The 18,148-nt window shown below is 37.1% G+C and overlaps 1 protein-coding gene across 1 annotated transcript in view; it reads left to right on the top strand.

Annotated features, from left to right (window-relative positions):
* LOC142338148 (uncharacterized) overlaps positions 1-18,148 on the top strand; it is a 127,701-nt gene that overhangs the window by 48,688 nt on the left and 60,865 nt on the right. Inside the window, exons 21-25 of the mRNA XM_075387784.1 lie at positions 4,537-5,846; positions 11,472-11,630; positions 11,908-12,094; positions 14,085-14,153; positions 16,300-18,026. Of these exons, the coding sequence (XP_075243899.1) occupies positions 4,537-5,846; positions 11,472-11,630; positions 11,908-12,094; positions 14,085-14,153; positions 16,300-18,026 (3,452 nt within the window). The remainder of the gene's footprint in view (positions 1-4,536; positions 5,847-11,471; positions 11,631-11,907; positions 12,095-14,084; positions 14,154-16,299; positions 18,027-18,148) is intronic.

Here is an 18,148-nt window from a genome sequence, read left to right on the forward strand (position 1 = left end):
AATAATTTTTTAAAGCCTTCAATTTTTTACTCAAATTTTTGTGTTTATTTTACACGTTGATCGATTTCAACTACGGTTGATCAAAAAATGATAATGGCATTGTCTAAAAGCTCGTTTATCTTTTTTGAGTTATCTTTTGCAAACAACTTTCGGAAATTGAGGTATTTGCAGTAGTGGTTTACACTTTTAAGTTTTTCGCGAACCTCTGATACTTTCATATGGTTATTTGCATTTTAGAATATTTGGTTTCAAAATGAATTATCACTTCTTATAGAACAAAAAAATTGTGTCAAAATTTATATCGGGTAAGATCTGAGATGAAATTTCAGTATCTAAGATCTGGCGACATTTTACATGATAAATTATCTATGCAAGCCTCTTGCTGGATCTTACACGATAACTTGCTCCAGTATTTGGGGCAGCTAGTGGAACAGGGTAAAGCGAATCTCTCTTCTTGGCGTTTTGTTGACCGCGAAAACCAACTTAATTTTCAGAAAAACTTGATCTGAAATCGACTACTCAATAAATACAGTTTAATTTCGAAATTGTTGAATACTTTATTGGTAACCGCAAAATCGATATTTGATAGATAGGTTTAGGTCTCACTAAATCACGGGCGGCATTTTGACTTCTATTTCCAGTTTTTTCTCAAATGTTTCAGAAATACTGATATGTGATACATTGTGTTCTACTTTTGCAGGACTGCAATGATAGAAGGATAATAGTTTAGTGACTTGGACACATTTCTTCAAAAAAGAACATTTCCAAATTCTGTCCATATTTGTTATTTTTGTTGCTCAGTTACTGAGTTTCATTTAAGACAGGTCTCTTCAAATTTTATTAAAGAACAAATAGTTGCTTTTGAACGAAATTTGAAGCAACTTTTATAGTCGTGTGTGTCTCTCTGTATGCAAAAATTCTGTCTCATCTCTTTGACTTTTCAAGTGAATTTTATTGCGTTTGACTTCTTGACTGCTGCGTTATTTAGGTTGTTTGTTCCTTCACAATTTTAAGAAGCTGAACTCGACTGACATTGATTTACAAATGAACGTCCAATTAAAAAATGGCAAAAAGTTTTATTTTTCTACTTTAAATGTTAATCTTCGCTACTCTTGGCACCTAATTTAGTTGTTTGCTTTTTTACTGATGTAACAAAAAACTGTGATATTATCGAAAATGAAAACAGAAAAAAATGAAAAGCGGACTAAATTTGTTAGCAGTGAAGTGAAGTGAAGAGGAAAACTAGAGACTCCTTACCACTTTTTTGAACTCATATGTAAATTTTGAACAACTATTAAACCGTCTAGTTAAATTCTTTGCTTTTACTCGAAAAAAGTTGCAAGCACATAAACTACTTTTAAACGTCTGATGTACAAAAATTACACAATACTAATTTTCTAGAGATAGATTGAAAGAAAACAAATTTGAAATAACTGAATCCCATTCTAGATTCTTATACGAATCAAGTCATGTTTACAATGAAGGCCTTCAAATTATCAATTGATTTATATGACAAAATTTGAATAAAAAACATATATATGACAAAATTTGAATAAAACTATAATACAATTGCAACATGAGACAAGACTAGTAATTTTGTAACACATTTTTAAACTGAATTTTAGAATTCTTTAGAGCACACAAGCTCACCCTGAATCCCATATCCCCATGTTCATTTGATAATTCAAATGACTAATTTTTTAAGCTACAAACTGATTACGTGATACCTGAGAAAGAGCAACTGAATATAAAATTTCTAGAGCAAATACAGTTAAAATACTTGTTAGATTTTTGTTTATTATAGCTGCGAAACTGTAAGCTGAGCGGAGCTATATTGCGGTGCTCAAAGAATTTGAATTGTATTGGGGCGCTGTTTTTTTAAGATCTGTTCAAACATACTCATAATTTTTGAAGTCAAATTGGAGTAGTGATTTTGGTCACGCCGAAACAGGAAGTGGAGTGATAAGCGAGTGGTTTCACGGCGTGAATATTGGTCGCTCTAATTTTAAAGTAGAGTGACAAAACGCTGTTTGAACAAAAATTCGCTTTCTCGCTAGTGGTTTTTTTTGTTCACATGCGGCAATTTCACTTTGATTTTTACTGTTTTTTCAATTTTTGGGATCGAATTGTTTTTCTAAGCGGTTTTCTCAATCCCTTCAGAGCTCATTCTAGGCCTAGGTTTTTTTGTTTGAACCAAATTTCCTTTTCTCGCTAGTGGTATCTTTGGTCGCATGTGGCTTTTTGACATCGATTTTCTGGTTTTTTAATCTGTTTTTTTAAATGAGTTTCCCAATGCACTCATAGTTTTACTTTTCGTTTTGCATTTGTTCACAGAGCAAAGTTGAAAAAGTCAAATTTTCTGAATGGCTTCTTCGTTTGCGCGCGTGACGTCATTTCTCACTCTCTTTAGCAAAAGTTTTTTGAGTGATTAGATTTTGATCACAAGTGACTTGCCTCACTCGATAAAATGACTTTTGCACTTTCAAACTTAAGTTGAATTTGAAATTTTTTAAGGTCAAAGGAACTCATATGTGCAGTAAAGGTCCCTAATAAAAAGTTTCTGCGGGATTAATTTTAACAAGCTTTATTAATTTATCGCTGAACGTTTTACCTAGCATTTTTAGCGGCGTCGACTTTTTTTCAATGTGGTTATGTCTCTGTTTCTATCTCTATTATACGGCACGCAAGTCTATTCTTTCGCAGCTATTCCGGCAATATGGCAGCTATGTTAATCCGTTGATGGTTCCCAATAATTCCCTTGACTTTCACAATTTACAACGGCCTCAAGTTGATTAGTTGTAAAATCTGATTTTTCAGGTTGATAAATACAAAAACTCTTGAGAGAAAAATAAAGTTTTATAAAATTCTCAGCAAACTCAAACTACATTTTCAAAACCGTAAATCCTAGGTTTTGAAAATTTTTTCATGACAGTAGTTTTTCAGGATTGATTTTCAAAGGTACTTTTGAGACCAACAACAAAAGAGATCTTCACCGTTAGAGAAAAGCACAAAACAATTTATTTTCTTAGAAGTATTAAAGTTTTGAACGATTTAATTTGATTTTGATGATAGAAGTTTTCACTTTTTTAAAGCTAATTAGTATTTCAATAGAGCAAAAAACTTCCAAAAGCTTTAATTAACAGTATTGACTTGCAATGATAAAATTGGAGGTCAGACTCACTGCAAAAAATTGAGAAAACCATATCATATTCAACCAAATAAAAAAAGGCTGTAATTTGATTAAAAGTTAGCTTAAGAAGCCAAATATATCAATTTTTTATTCTAAAGAGCAGATGATGAAAAATTTGTGTTAATAAAGAAGAAATTTATAGATTTTATTTTTTTGCGATAGTTTTCACTAATGATTGCCGTAAATGATTGAAATGAGGACCTGATAAATCCATCAACTTCAAGAAAATAATCTAAAAAACTACTGATTTTCAGTCTCAATTTCTATTATTAGATTGCACAAAGATGTCCAAATTTAGGACAACAGGGATTAAAAGAAATAAAATAAAAGAATTTCCAAAAAGACAGGAACTTGAAATTTCCTTAAGCTCTAACTTCTGAAACTTTTTGTATCCTGCCAGAAAATTTTATTGGAAATATTTAAACTAGTTTTTTTTTGTCAATTTTATTGGTCAAATTTTAATGAGAAAACGGATTTAGAAACAGCTTAAAATGTTTAATTGTTGGTTTTTAATTCTGAACTCTTATCTCAAATCATAGAAATTATATCTAATCAGTTCTTTATTTGCATTTTGTAGAAGTGATTTTGATAGGATCATTTTTTCTTTAATATACTGTTTCTGTGCTACCGACAGATTTTAAAAAAATGTTTCGAAAGTGAGTTCTTTTGGTGTACAAATATTTTTTGTGAAAACCTGTTGTGTTTTACACAAAAAGTAAACTTTCACATCTAGTGTAATTTTTATCAAACAGAAGTTTCTTAATTTTGCAGCTGATAATTTACAAAAAAGAAAATTATACTCGACGTACTCAAATTATACTAAGCAACATTAACTTGAGCTACGAAAAGCTTAGTGGAAAGAGTTTTTTTTAGAAATAAATTGTTTAAGCAATTGATATACGTTGGCAGAAAATTTTGCGCTGCGCACAGTCTTGTTCACGTTGCCTCGCAAAATTTAAAATAGCAAGATTTGCTCTCTTCTCTATTGAAATGTTTCTGAACTTTTTATTTAACAGTCAGCGGTACCGTTCTCGCAATAGCCTGTTTCTGATTTTCCTAAGGAAATATTCATTTTCAGTCAGATAAGACTTTAAACATTTTTCCCTGCTCTTTATATTATAATTTGTTTTTACATGGAATGTCAGCCCGCAGAAAAAAAAGCAACCAACAAATTATAGATAATTTTTTAAGTTTTGACTGAATTTCTTAAATGCTGCTTAATTTTTCTTTGCATAAGTGACCGATTCTAATTGAAACTAGCAGAACACGGATCCTATATATCTAGGTTTTTGAAAGATAAAAAGTTTTCGCTTAATTTAAAAATAAAATTTTTCCATGTTTTTAAGAGTCTTCAGCCAGTTCAACTGTTGCAGTTTCAACCATTATACCATGCGGTGTTACCGAGATGTTCTCACTTCCGGCCCCAACAAATATACAAACCACTCTCATTCCAAGAGTTACCCCCGGAGGATCTGAAGCAACATCAGGTGGCGGAGGTTCTCAAGCAACATCAGGAGGCGCAGGATCTCAAGCGACAACAGGAGGCGCAGGATCTCAAGCAACATCAGGAGGCGTAGGATCTCAAGCGACATCAGGAAGCGCAGGATCTCAAGCAACATCAGGAGGCGCAGGATCTCAAGCGACAACAGGAGGCGCAGGATCTCAAGCAACATCAGGAGGCGCAGGTTCTCAAGCGACATCAGGAAGCGCAGGATCTCAAGCAACATCAGGAGGCGCAGGATCTCAAGCAACATCAGGTAGCGAAGGATCTCAAGCAACATCAGGAGGCGCAGGATCTCAAGCAACATCAGGTGGCGAAGGATCTGAAGCAACATCATCGGGAGGCGAAGGATCTCAGCCAACATCAGGTGGTGAAGGATCTCAAGCAACATCAGGTGGTGAAGGATCTCAAGCAACATCAGGTGGCGAAGGTTCTCAAGCAACATCAGGTGGCGAGGGATCTCAAGCAACATCAGGTGGCGAAGGATCTCAAGCAACATCAGGTGGCGAAGGATCTCAAGCAACATCATCGGGAGGCGAAGGATCTCAGCCAACATCAGGTGGTGAAGGATCTCAAGCAACATCAGGTGGCGAAGGATCTCAAGCAACATCAGGTGGCGAAGGATCTCAAGCAACATCAGGTGGCGAAGGATCTCAAGCAACATCATCGGGAGGCGAAGGATCTCAGCCAACATCAGGTGGCGAAGGATCTCAAGCAACATCAGGTGGCGAAGGATCTCAAGCAACATCAGGTGGCGAAGGATCTCAAGCAACATCGGGTGGCGAAGGATCTCAAGCAACATCAGGTGGCGAAGGATCTCAAGCAACATCAGGTGGCGAAGGATCTCAAGCAACATCGGGTGGCGAAGGATCTCAAGCAACATCAGGCGGCGAAGGATCTCAAGCAACATCAGGTGGCGAACAATCTCAAGCAACATCAGGAAGCGAAGGATCTCAAGCGACATCAGGCGGTGAAGGATCTCAAGCAACATCAGGAAGCGAAGGATCTCAGGCAACATCAGGTGGTGAAGGATCTCAAGCAACGTCAGGTGCTGGAGGATCTCAAAGCGCAACTGCTCCTATCAGTGGTCCAACTGTCGAAGTGTGCGACTCAACCATGTCAAGCTATGTGACAGAACAGCGTCATTCATTTGGGGTAAGTTTTGTGAGACGCTCATTATAAATTGTTTAAATATAATTGTTAAATGTTAAAAACTCCGACGATGAATGATGAAAACATTTAATTTAGATTTGATAGCGATTCGAAAGTTTGAACCAGTATTTTTTTAAAGCAGAAATGAATAAACACACTCTTTTAAAACTTTTTCGGGTTACTTAACCTTGCGAAGAAATTTTATATGGCGTTTGTCTTGCTTTTGCATACAACTCGAAGAGGGTTATTCAGAGAAAAAAAATGTTTAAGATTTTATAAAATAGTTGTTTGTTCGACAGAATGATACATATAGCTAAAAGCTTTTTACGTTACTCGTTTCTTCGTCCATTTGGTTCAGCATTTGTTTTGTTTCTTAGGATTTATAGCGAAATTATTTATATTAACGGAGCAATATTTATCCATATGCCAGTGATCTTTCAATTTTCTTGAGCCCAATAATGTGTTTCGAGGGCAAAATTGGCTCTGATTTCTTTTGAAAAACTTACAAGTTTTTAAGTTTCTTTGGATACTATTTTTGCAAATATATATCCTTATTATAGCTACGAAGCTGGTCAGCTGAGCGTAGCTATATTGCGGTGCTCTTTGTTTTTTTTTCAATTCAAAGAATTTGAATTGTATTGGGGGCGCTGTCTATTTTTTTAAGATCTGTTCACACATTTTCATGATTTTTGAAGTCAAATTGGAGCAGTGATTTTGGTCACGCCGAAACAAGAAGTGGAGTGAAAAAGCGAGTGGTTTTGCGGCGTGAAATGTTTTCGCTCTAAAATTAAAGTAGAGTGAGAAAACGGTGTTTGAACAAAATTTCGCTTTCTCGCTAGTGGTTTTTTGTTCACATGCGGCAATTTCACTTTGATGTTTACTGTTTTTTTCGATTTTTTGGATTGGATTTTTTTCTAAATGGTTTTCCCAATCCATTCATAGTCCGTTCTAGGTCTAGTTTTCTGTTTAGTCTAGGAAAATGCTTTGAATTTAAGTCAGAACTTGTCCTGCTGTGTTTTTTGTTTCGTCGTCTGACGCCTTTTTTTCGTTTTACATTTGTTCACACAGCAAAGCCTTTAGTGAGACGAAGAAGTCATTCAGAAAATTTTAATTTTCAATTAAAATTTTCTGAATGACTTCTTCGTCTCACTAACGGCGTTTGCGCTCACTCGCTTTAGCAAAAGTTTTTAGGTTATTTGCGTTATTAGATTTTGATCATACGTGACTTACCTCACTCATTAAAATCACTTTTGTACTTTAAAACTTAAGTTTAGTTTGAATTTGTTTTAGGTCAAAGGAACTCATATGTGCAGTAAAGGCCCCTAATAACAGGCTTTTGTGGAATGAATTTTAACAAGCTTTATTATTTTATCGCTGAATGTTTTTTAGCCTAGTATTTTGAGGCGTCGATTTTTTTTTTCAATTTAGATCTGTATCTGTTTCTATCTCTATTATATGGCACTTAGGTCTATTTTTTTGCAGCTCTTCCAGCAATCTGCCGGCTTTGTTCTTTTTGTATCAAAGCACTTTTTTAATGAGTTTGTATCGAATTCTCGAGTTTTCTAGTGAAGTGTTGTTCTTCAATCAGATTTGCTCATTAAAACTTCAGCTATATATTGCCAAATGCCCGGTTCGAGGAAAATTCGAAAAAATATGTTCGTACACAATTTTGTCGTAAAACACGGTGATGTTATGTAATTTCGCATTGCAGGAATGATATGTAATTTCAAAGATATAGTAAGCGGTGAATTTACAAAAATTCACCCAATTTCACCGCCCTAACAAGGGTTCGAACCTCTCAAATCCTTCATGTCGTTTAATTCTTATTCCACTGCGCCATCTCTCACTGCTTGCTAGGAATTTGTTTTTGAATATAAATTAAATTCACTTGACCTTTTGTAAAACACGCGTGACAAATTTTTTTAAGAGTTGCTATTTTTAGCGGTGAAATTACATATTTTAGCGGTGAAATGTGGCGATTTTACTATAGCGGTGAAATTACATACCATCCTTGCAATGTGAAATTACATAACATCACCGCATTTCATCGCAAATTATGTACAAAATTTGCGGTGAAAAAAAAACAACTTTTCACCACTTACCGTACACATTTTTTCGATTTTTCCTCAATCCGTGTATTTGGCGAAAACAGCCAAAATTTTAATGAGCAAACCTGATTGAAGAGCAACACTCCATTAAAAAAACTCGAGAATTCAGTACAAAGAATAATTAGAAAAAAGTCAAAAAGATGTAAGATTAAGGGGTTACTTTAGGGGGGTTTAAATCTAACAATTCCTCCCCTATTTGCCAATAATTTCACCGCATTCACTGCTGATCTCACACAACTTTAACACATTTTTATAAACGGTGATTTTTTGAAAGTTCACCACTATATTAAGTAATTTATGTAATTTCGTCGCATTCATCGTTTATCTCACATAATTTGGACACTTTTTCAGAGCGTAAATTTACGGAATTTCACCGCTATCAGGATAAAAAATTTTTTCACCGCATTCACCACCTGACTTTTGTAATTTAACCGCATTCACCGCTTATCTTACAAATTTTTCTGCATTCACCGCTTATCTTACATAGTTTTGCTTTGAATGGCTTTGACACCTTGGCCCGGGTGTTCTTCAAAATGTTTGGTCATTTTGCTCACCCAATTAGATTAAATTTTTTCATGCACCATCACAGATATCATATTTGTGGAATTGAACACTCTGTTTGCGGCTAATTTCTTCGATGTTTAAAATTGATTCATAGTGGCTGTTTAAGCATTATTTTGGCAGCCTATTTCATTGCTTTGTGTATTCAAATTTTGTTTTAATCATTCAAGTCTACCGTTTATGGCAACTTTAATTTAAGTTTTTGTGTTCTAAATTTTATAATGTTTGCCAAATTATATTTGTCGTTTGTCTGATGTGTTTGCGTTGTTTTTGTTTCGAGTATATTGTTGTGATAATTGTGATAATTTTTTTTCCTGAAAACTCTGCCTTTATGAGGATCCAACAATTTGTCAGCAAATGTTGAGAATTTTATAAATTTGCGTTTCACGTTAAAAAATATGAGGCGGTAGAGTTGATAATATTGGCCATCTAGTTGTTTTTTACAATTTAAAAGATAATTATTGTATTGAGACGTTGTCCCTTCTTAAGACCTGCTCACATTTTTGATGTTTTAACATCCTTGTGAGTTCAAATTGAAATATTGAAGTAGACATTTCAGTCAGAATAGAAAAATTTAGGGAGAGCAAGCAATCGGTTTTGAAGCAAAAGATTTTTCAAACTATTGATAAAGAGATGATCTAAGTGGAATGAACAATTGGTAAATGTAAAAGTTCTATAATTTCTTAGCACTCAATGGCCAACAAGTTTTCAAATAATTGACACAGCACATTTTTTTCGAAGAATATTGTTTATCAAGCTTGACTGCATTAATGCTTTTCAATTCATTGTAAACTAATGTTTTTAAGGAATGAAATTGAAATTGGATACCCAATTTAATCGTTTTTGTTCAGATTGTTCTGTCAAAACTTTTCAAAAAAGTTGAGTTCGTTTTTTGAGGTTGTATTTTTTGGTCATTTTTTCCGTCAACTTGTTTAGTTTTTCTGGGGCGTGAAATAGTGCCAGTTTTCTTCAAACCTCAAAAAATGAAAACAAATCTGAACAATTATTGCTCGAAAAAGAAACTTGCTTTGCCAATTGCATCAAAATTTGCAACAATTGCGACGGAACAAGTCCTCATATACAGTTCAAACAACAGAAAAAAAAGAATTATAGATCCACACGTAGGCAATCAGGAAAACGCGTAGTCCAATTAGGAAGCAACGAATGGTCTTTAAAATGGAAAAATGAAGCAGACACAAAAAAAACAAAAATAACCGTTTTCGTTTTAGAAGTTTAAAAATTTTTCCTTGCGTTTAAGTTCGATATCTATTTAAAGAAAACTCGCAAAAAATCTTTTTTAATGAAAGCAAACTGATAACAATGAAAGCAAAACAAAAAGGAAGTTGAATATCTTCTGAACAATTTGTTTTCAGCGGAAGGACTCAAATTGAAGCAGTTTTGACTTGTTTTAAAATTTTACATTTCCCATGAAACCAGAGAGAGAGAGAGAGAGAGAGAGAGAGAGAGGGAGAGAGAGAGCGAGAGCGAGAGAGAGATAGATAGATAGATAGATAGATAGAGAGATAGATAGATAGAGAGAGAGAGAGAGAGAGAGAGAGAGAGAGAAGAGAGAGAGAGAGGAGGAAAGTGAGAGAGAGAGAGAGAAAATGCAAACGCAACTGCAAACATTTTGTGAACCAGCAAAACTAAAAATTGTTGTTTCATTTTTTATGCTTTCAAAAGCTTATAATATCCACTTAGCAAAATCTTTTTGAGCTTTCCAAGACCATGCAGCGATACAAAAAGTGCCCAAAAAGTTTGAAAATTTAAATTTTCAATTTTTTTCGTGAAAATTTGAGATTTTAGATATACAATCAAATCAAATATATATTGCCTCATGTTGCTTAAAGGCTAATTTTTGGGCCAACTACAGAATCTTGCTTTGACCTGTGGCGACACACATGGGTGAAAAAAAACAAAACCTGGTAAAAGAAACGAGGAATTTGGCACAATTTATAATTGTTTTTAATTCTTGGTATTTAAGTACTCAGAAGAACATTCACACTGCTGTTGTAATTTACCTTCGAACCCATCTGCATGATTTAGAATTTTGTAATATTTTATTTGGATTCATACGTTCAAAGGAAAATGACAAAAATTAATTGAACATGTTTCTTAAAATTACATACGTTTTTCTGGTTGAATTTTTTAATTGCCTATACATGTAACTCTTTGACGGACCTTTCACGAAAACCAGTTTTCAAGGAAGACAAAAAATGAAAAATTGTTGATAGGGGTGATGGTGTTTGTCGGTAGTTGGTATCAAGATGAAGGGGCTTGAGGTCAGGTTTAATTTTTTCCAGTGTTTTCAAGGGTATTCAATGGCACCGCTTGAACTTTTTCAGTAAAAAATTATGCATGAAATTTCTGATTTTGGGCTGAGAAAAACCACTCTTTACCCCTTCCATATTTAAAAGACAAAAAGCTGGAACTTTTTAATGAGCTAATAATGTGGACTGAGATCGTAATGCGGAATCAGCTGTGTTTGGAAAAAATTAAACCGTTGAATAATAAAAGCAAGAAAAGCATGTCTTCTGAAATATCATTTCAAACCTTATCAAAATTCTATATCAATTCCATTAAAAAATCCAGGTTCGTATTGTACCTTTATTTTTTTTTATCAATTTCCTTTTTTATTTGCGTGAAAATTAAAAAAAAACGTAGGCAAATAATTTTTTATGAATCCTCAGAAACTGAGAAACAAGAAAATGAAAACGACCAAGTTTGCCATTGATAGCCACTTCACTTGAGTTCTAATGGAGCAGATTTGGAATGCTTCCGATGACAAGATGGTGGGGTGTCATCTTTGGAGCCTGAGTGCGATGACATATCCAATTTCAGAAGTTTTTTAGCAATGAGTATACCCCCTCATCTGGTTGACACGGGTAAAACCACAAGGTCGGGGTAGAACCACAGGTAAAACCACAGCAGGACAACAGAAACCCATTTGTATTTTCAGAATGAGATCGCAACTGTGATGCAGCTCCTGCTGTCCATCTCAGTTGAGGACCCTCTCCAGTACATCACCCTTGAGACTGTCCTTGGAACTGAGAAATCATTCATTGTGCCCACAGCACCAGGAAGCACACTGTTCCAAGTAATACCAGCAACAAGCACTGTAAGTTATGCCCTGTGTAAAATTATCTGATTTGTTAAGAATGACACTAACATTGCTATTTGATAACGCAGGAGGTTCTCAGTACTGCCAAATGTAAATTGCGAAGCTTGAACCTTTCTGAAGCTTTACGAAGCTTGAAAGGAGGCTCTATTTGTTCAACGTATAGTTAATAAGTATTTGAAAGAAAAACGTATTAACATTTAGCAAAAAACACCTACTAAATCAACAAATTTAGCTCACGATGGTTCACGAAGACAATATTTATTAACATTTTTAGACGGCCAATATTTGGATCAGAACACTGGACATTCCTCTGAACCCTGATGACTTGACTACTAGAAGTATATTGTTCAACAATGGCGCTTCAAGCCCTCGACCATACGAGGTTCAGCTGAACACACTCATCATAAAAGTGAAAGGCTGTCTCAAAGCTACAATCGAACCTCATTTCATTGCTTGCGAAAGTAAGTGCATCAGTTTACTACATGGCATCCTGTAAACAAACCTCACAATGACAAATAACTACTTTAAAAAGGCATGAAAAATATCTTTTTGTTCGAAACAATATGGTTACAAGAAAAATTGTTGCAGTCCTAATGTCATTTCATGCCCGTTATTTTTGTTAGGTATAGGCATTGGTTTTGTCAATATAAATATAAAAAATTGTACTGGATCCTGCAATTATTTTCAAGTTTTTTTGACATTTTTTTGCAGTTAAGGGCCCGCAATTTTTATAAAGCTTCCACGTGGCATATTTTCAGCAAAACTCGTGGGGAAGACATTCGTTTCAAAAATTTTACAAACATTTGATAACTTATGCCAACATTTCAAAATTTTGGAATCTATCAACAAAATTCCAAAAATTACCTTTCATAAACTGCGGAAAAAGTTAGACATGTGTTTTGAAATTTTTCAAACTTTCTTCCGGGGCTAACCACCCAGAGCATTTCAGCACTGAACCTGAATATTTTAACTTGTAAAATCAGTACTGAACCAGCTTTTTGACATCTAAAAAGTAGGTCATTATGTCTAGAAAAAAACAGAACAATTATTTCGACTGTTCAGAGTAGTTTCATAGTAAGTGGTTCGGTGAATTTTTCGAAAATGATGAATCTGCCTGAGCATGTCAGAAAAGCATGCAAAATGCATTCAATGCAAATTGCGTGCATTTTGTAACGGCATTTTAGTAGTTAACAACCACATACATGCTGCAAACCGCTGCTGATACTGATACTGGATACTGAAACGGAGCAATTGGGGTGCGTTTGGGGTTCGTTTGGGGTGGGTTTGGGATTCGTTTGGTTTCTTATCCCGTGCAACATAGTGCTTACGTTCGCATAACCAGAACAAGTATATTCTCGAACTTCCGGGTCACGTAGCAGGTGTCTTCACAATATCCCGTATCACTGAACGGTTCGAGTGTTGTTGTAATGCCTGTGGTGTGATATACTATGGTGTGAACATGCCTGTGTTGTGATATTGTATGGTGTGAATTTGCATGTGCTGTGATGTAGTATGGTTTGAATATATCTGTGGTGTGATGTAGTATGGTATGATTATGCCTGTGGGGTGATTTGATATGGTGTGAATATGCCTATGGTGTGGTATGGTATGGTGTGAAATTGCCTTGGATTCGTTTTGATTCCTTTTCCCGTGCAGTCTAGAGCGTGCATTCACATAACCTGAATAAGCTTTTATTCGGTCTTCCAGGTCACTTAGCAGGTGTCTTCGCGATCTCCCCTTTCAGTTAAAAGCCCGTATCAGTCATAGTTGCATGATATTGTGTATGAGCAGATCAATATCAGGATAAAATCAGGAGTACAATTTTTTTCTCAAAAAAAAAAGATTGATTAATGTACATTTTGACATGAACAGAATCTGTACAAGGGTAAAAAGAAATCTGTATACAATTGCTTGAGTTACAATGATTCCGTACTGAAGTGCTCTGGATGGTCAGCCTGGGTTGTCATATTTTCCGTTTAATAAGTTGAACTGGTCCATGAAATTTTTTCATGTTTGGAGCTGGGATTGGTTGTGCTCAACAAAAAGCATTACCATCATTTTTTTCGAAGAAAACAACTTCAACAGTTTTCAGCTAAATATTTGCAGGCTCTGTGATGTTTTTGATTCTTTTTGAAAAAATTCTGTTCAAATCATTTAGATTGACAACACTGTTTTTCAATATCATAAGGCGGTTCGAAATGAAATTTGGCGTACCCAACCTTAAAAACAGCAATGAAAACTTTGCCTTAAGTTGTTATTACGCAGTGAGAGCAAAGACTTCAAAAAGAGTTTTCGATATCAAAACACTTTATTATTTCTTTAAATTATAATAAAAATTAGAATAAATTAGAATAGAAATAGATCCCAAGACACACTTATTATGACGACAGAATTTGTATCTGGTTGACTGCTACTGTCTGTTGTAATATATGTTAACATATTCTTTTTCAGAGGAGTCGTCGGTTTCTGGCTCTGCGTCACCATCAGTCTCTGCTTCATTCACGTCTTCTAAAGTCTCAGGTATTCAATCAATCATAACATATAGTCCGTAGATGTCTCTTTTCCACCAAATCAATATGCCCATCCTTAAAAGATTTAACTACTTAAATGGTACTTATAAATTTTAAAGGCTAAAGCCGCTTTTTATTCAAAATCCGCATATTAGTTTGCTCACACGGGCTAATTAATGCAAATTTTCTCGTGAGGAAAAAAGGAGTTATCCTATTTTTTTTCAATTATTATGTGAGAGAATTAAGTTTGAAAGTGTTTTTTGATATTGAAATCTTTTCTCAATTTTTCATCAAAGTTTATAAAGTTTTATACAGGTTTTGTGTAATTCGAAAAATGTCTTATTTGACCAAAATCCTTCATTTGTTTAATAGCCGCCGTCAATCGCTCAACGGCTATTATCTAGGCGCTCTCCTTTTTACAATCCGAAGAGTTTTTGCAACTCAGAGAACTTGAACTGGATTGAGGCGCTGTCTTTTTATAAGATCTGTTCTCATATTTTCATGATCTTTAAACTCAAATTGGACTAGAGAATTTGGTCACGCCGAAACAAGAAATGGAGCGAAAAGGTGAGTGGTTTGGCGGCGTAAAATTTTTTTACTCTTGCTTTTTTTTCGCTTTCTCGCAAGTGGTTTTTTGTTCACATTGCCCAATGATATATGAATGGATTGGGAAAACCACTTAGAAAAAAATCCGATAAGAAAGAGTAAAAATCGAAGTGAAACTGCCGCATGTGAACAAAACTCACTAGCGAAAAAGCGAGTTTTTGTTCAAGCACAATTTTTTCACTCTACTTTAAAATTAAAGTGAAAAAAATTTATTTCGAATTTCACTTTTTCGATTTTTTGTATTGGATATTTTTCTAAATGGTTTTCCCAATCCATTCAGAGTTCATTCTAGGCCTAGTGTTTTGTTTGAACCAAATTTCTTTTTCTCGCTAGTGGTTTTTGTTCACAGGCGGCATTTTGACATTGATTTTCAGTTTTGTTTAATTTTTTTAAAATGTTTTTTTAAAATGTTATCTGTTTTTTAAATGGTTTTCCCCAATCCACTCACAATCCGTTCTAGGTCAAATTTTTGTTAAGTCAATTAAAAATCTTTTAATTGTACGTCAGGAATTGTCCTGCTATGCTTTTTATTAAGATCTGTTCACAATTTTTCATGATTTTTAAAGCCAAATAGTGATTTTGGTCAGGCGGAAACAGGAAGTGGGGCTAAAAAGCGAGTGGTTATACGGCGTCACATGAGGCAATTTCACTTTGGTTTTTACTGTTTTTTCGACTTTTTGGATTGGATTTTATTATAAATGGTTTTCCCAATACATTCATAGTTCATACCATGCCAGTTTTTTATTTGAATCGATTTTCCATTTCTCGCTAGTAGATTTTTAATCACATGCGGCTTTTTGACTCTGAGTTTCTGCTTTTTTTAAAAATTTTTGATCTGATTTTTTGTAGAAATGGTTTTCCCAATTCACGCATAGTCCGTTATAGGTATAGTTTTTCGTTTAGACGATGACAATTTTTGGAATTGTACGTCAGGACTTGTCCTGCTATGTTTTTTGAATTCGCTCTACATTTTGGTCACGTTTTTCGTTTTACATAAGTTGCGATTTTCACGTTTGACTTCTGACTTACATCAGTCACTGTTTCAACTGAATGGATTTTACATTTCTTCATTTATTGAAATACGTAATGTACTGAATACGGTCAATGTCGAAAGAGCAAAATCAAAAGATCAAAAGAAACAAGATAAGCATATAAAGCCCGGCGTAGCTGGCATTAAAGCGATTGCTAGCTGGCAATAGTATTATGCTTAATAGAGTTCAGTTTAGAGGCTGCATTAAGTGCAGTTTTATAGTCTAACCGAATATGCAGAAATTGCACACCAAATAAAAAAAATGACACTTTTAAAAATTCTGTCAATTTCTATCCTTTTTTTTACTTTTTCTGTTTCAGTCCCAATGTGTGTCGAGCGGGTCAACGATGGCTATTTTCCGGCAATCTGCCGGCTACGTTTTCAATTTGCTATAAAATAGCTGAATGATATAAAACGGAAATTTTTAGTGGAATTTGGAATATAATTTCGAAAAATTGCCATAAATTCTCATCATCATCATCCAACAATTAGCTAAGTTTCAACTATAAAATATTTTCAGAGTCCCCCTCACCTGTTTTGTCCACAATTTTGCCTTGTGACAACGACACGATGGAAACTCTTCCGCAACCTACTCCAGTTTCCACAACTCTTCCTCAATCATCCAAATTGAACACAGCAGTCACTCGGGCTATCTCAGGTGCACCCGCTAGTTCAACTGAAAAGGTCGGAGTTGCAACAGGAACTGGACCCGAAGGCAGTGCTGGATCTGGACCCACAGGAGGCGCTGGAACTGGACCCACAGGAGGCGCTGGAACAGGACCAACAGGAGGCGCTGGAACTGGAGCCACAGAAGGTGCTGGAACTGGACCCACAGAAGGCGCTGGAACTGGACCCACAGGAGGCGCTGGATCTGGACCCACAGAAGGCGCTGGATCTGGACCCACAGGAGGCGCTGGATCTGGACCCACAGGAGGCGCTGGATCTGGACCCACAGGAGGCGCTGGAACTGGAGCCACGGGAGGCGCTGGAACTGGAGCCACAGGAGGCGCTGGAACTGGACCCACAGGAGGCGCTGGAACTGGATCCACAGGAGGCGCTGGAACTGGAGTCACAGGAGGCGCTGGAACTGGACCCACAGGAGGCGCTGGATCTGGACCCACAGGAGGCGCTGGATCTGGACCCACAGGAGGCGCTGGAACTGGACCCACAGGAGGCGCTGGAACTGGAGCCACAGGAGGCGCTGGAACTGGAGCCACAGGAGGCGCTGGAACTGGACCCACAGGAGGCGCTGGAACTGGACCCACAGGAGGCGCTGGAACTGGACCCACAGGAGGCGCTGGAACTGGACCCACAGGAGGCGCTGGAACTGGACCCACAGGAGGCGCTGGAACTGGATCCACAGGAGGCGCTGGAACTGGAGTCACAGGAGGCGCTGGAACTGGACCCACAGGAGGCGCTGGATCTGGACCCACAGGAGGCGCTGGATCTGGACCCACAGTAGGCGCTGGAACTGGAGCCACAGGAGGCGCTGGAACGGGAGCCACAGGAGGCGCTGGAACTGGACCCACAGGAGGCGCTGGAACTGGACCCACAGGAGGCGCTGGAACTGGAGTCACAGGAGGCGCTGGAACTGGACCCACAGGAGGCGCTGGATCTGGACCCACAGGAGGCGCTGGATCTGGACCCACAGGAGGCGCTGGAACTGGACCCACAGGAGGCGCTGGAACTGGAGCCACAGGAGGCGCTGGAACTGGAGCCACAGGAGGCGCTGGAACTGGACCCACAGGAGGCGCTGGAACTGGACCCACAGGAGGCGCTGGAACTGGACCCACAGGAGGCGCTGGAACTGGACCCACAGGAGGCGCTGGAACTGGACCCACAGGAGGCGCTGGAACTGGATCCACAGGAGGCGCTGGAACTGGAGTCACAGGAGGCGCTGGAACTGGACCCACAGGAGGCGCTGGATCTGGACCCACAGGAGGCGCTGGATCTGGACCCACAGTAGGCGCTGGAACTGGAGCCACAGGAGGCGCTGGAACGGGAGCCACAGGAGGCGCTGGAACTGGACCCACAGGAGGCGCTGGAACTGGACCCACAGGAGGCGCTGGAACTGGAGCTACAGAAGGCGCTGGAACTGGACCCACAGGAGGCGCAGGAACTGGACCCACAGGAGGCGCTGGAACTGGAGCCACAGGAGGCTCGACTGTTTCTGAGGAGCCCAAAGTTGGCATTGAGTGTGAAGCTGGTGTAACAATGAGACCACAATTCATAGAATACAAATACGCTGTAAGTTATAGTCTATTACAGAGTTGTTGAAAGTTTATATTATTTAATATTACAATCTGTAATCGCCAATGAAAAAATATTTTAAAAAATATATTGTATTTTTATGCAATTAATCAAATGAG

This window comes from Convolutriloba macropyga, chromosome 4 (genome assembly GCF_964194025.1).
Source record: "Convolutriloba macropyga chromosome 4, txConMacr16.3, whole genome shotgun sequence".
In the NCBI taxonomy this organism is placed as follows: Eukaryota; Metazoa; Xenacoelomorpha; order Acoela; family Convolutidae; genus Convolutriloba; species Convolutriloba macropyga.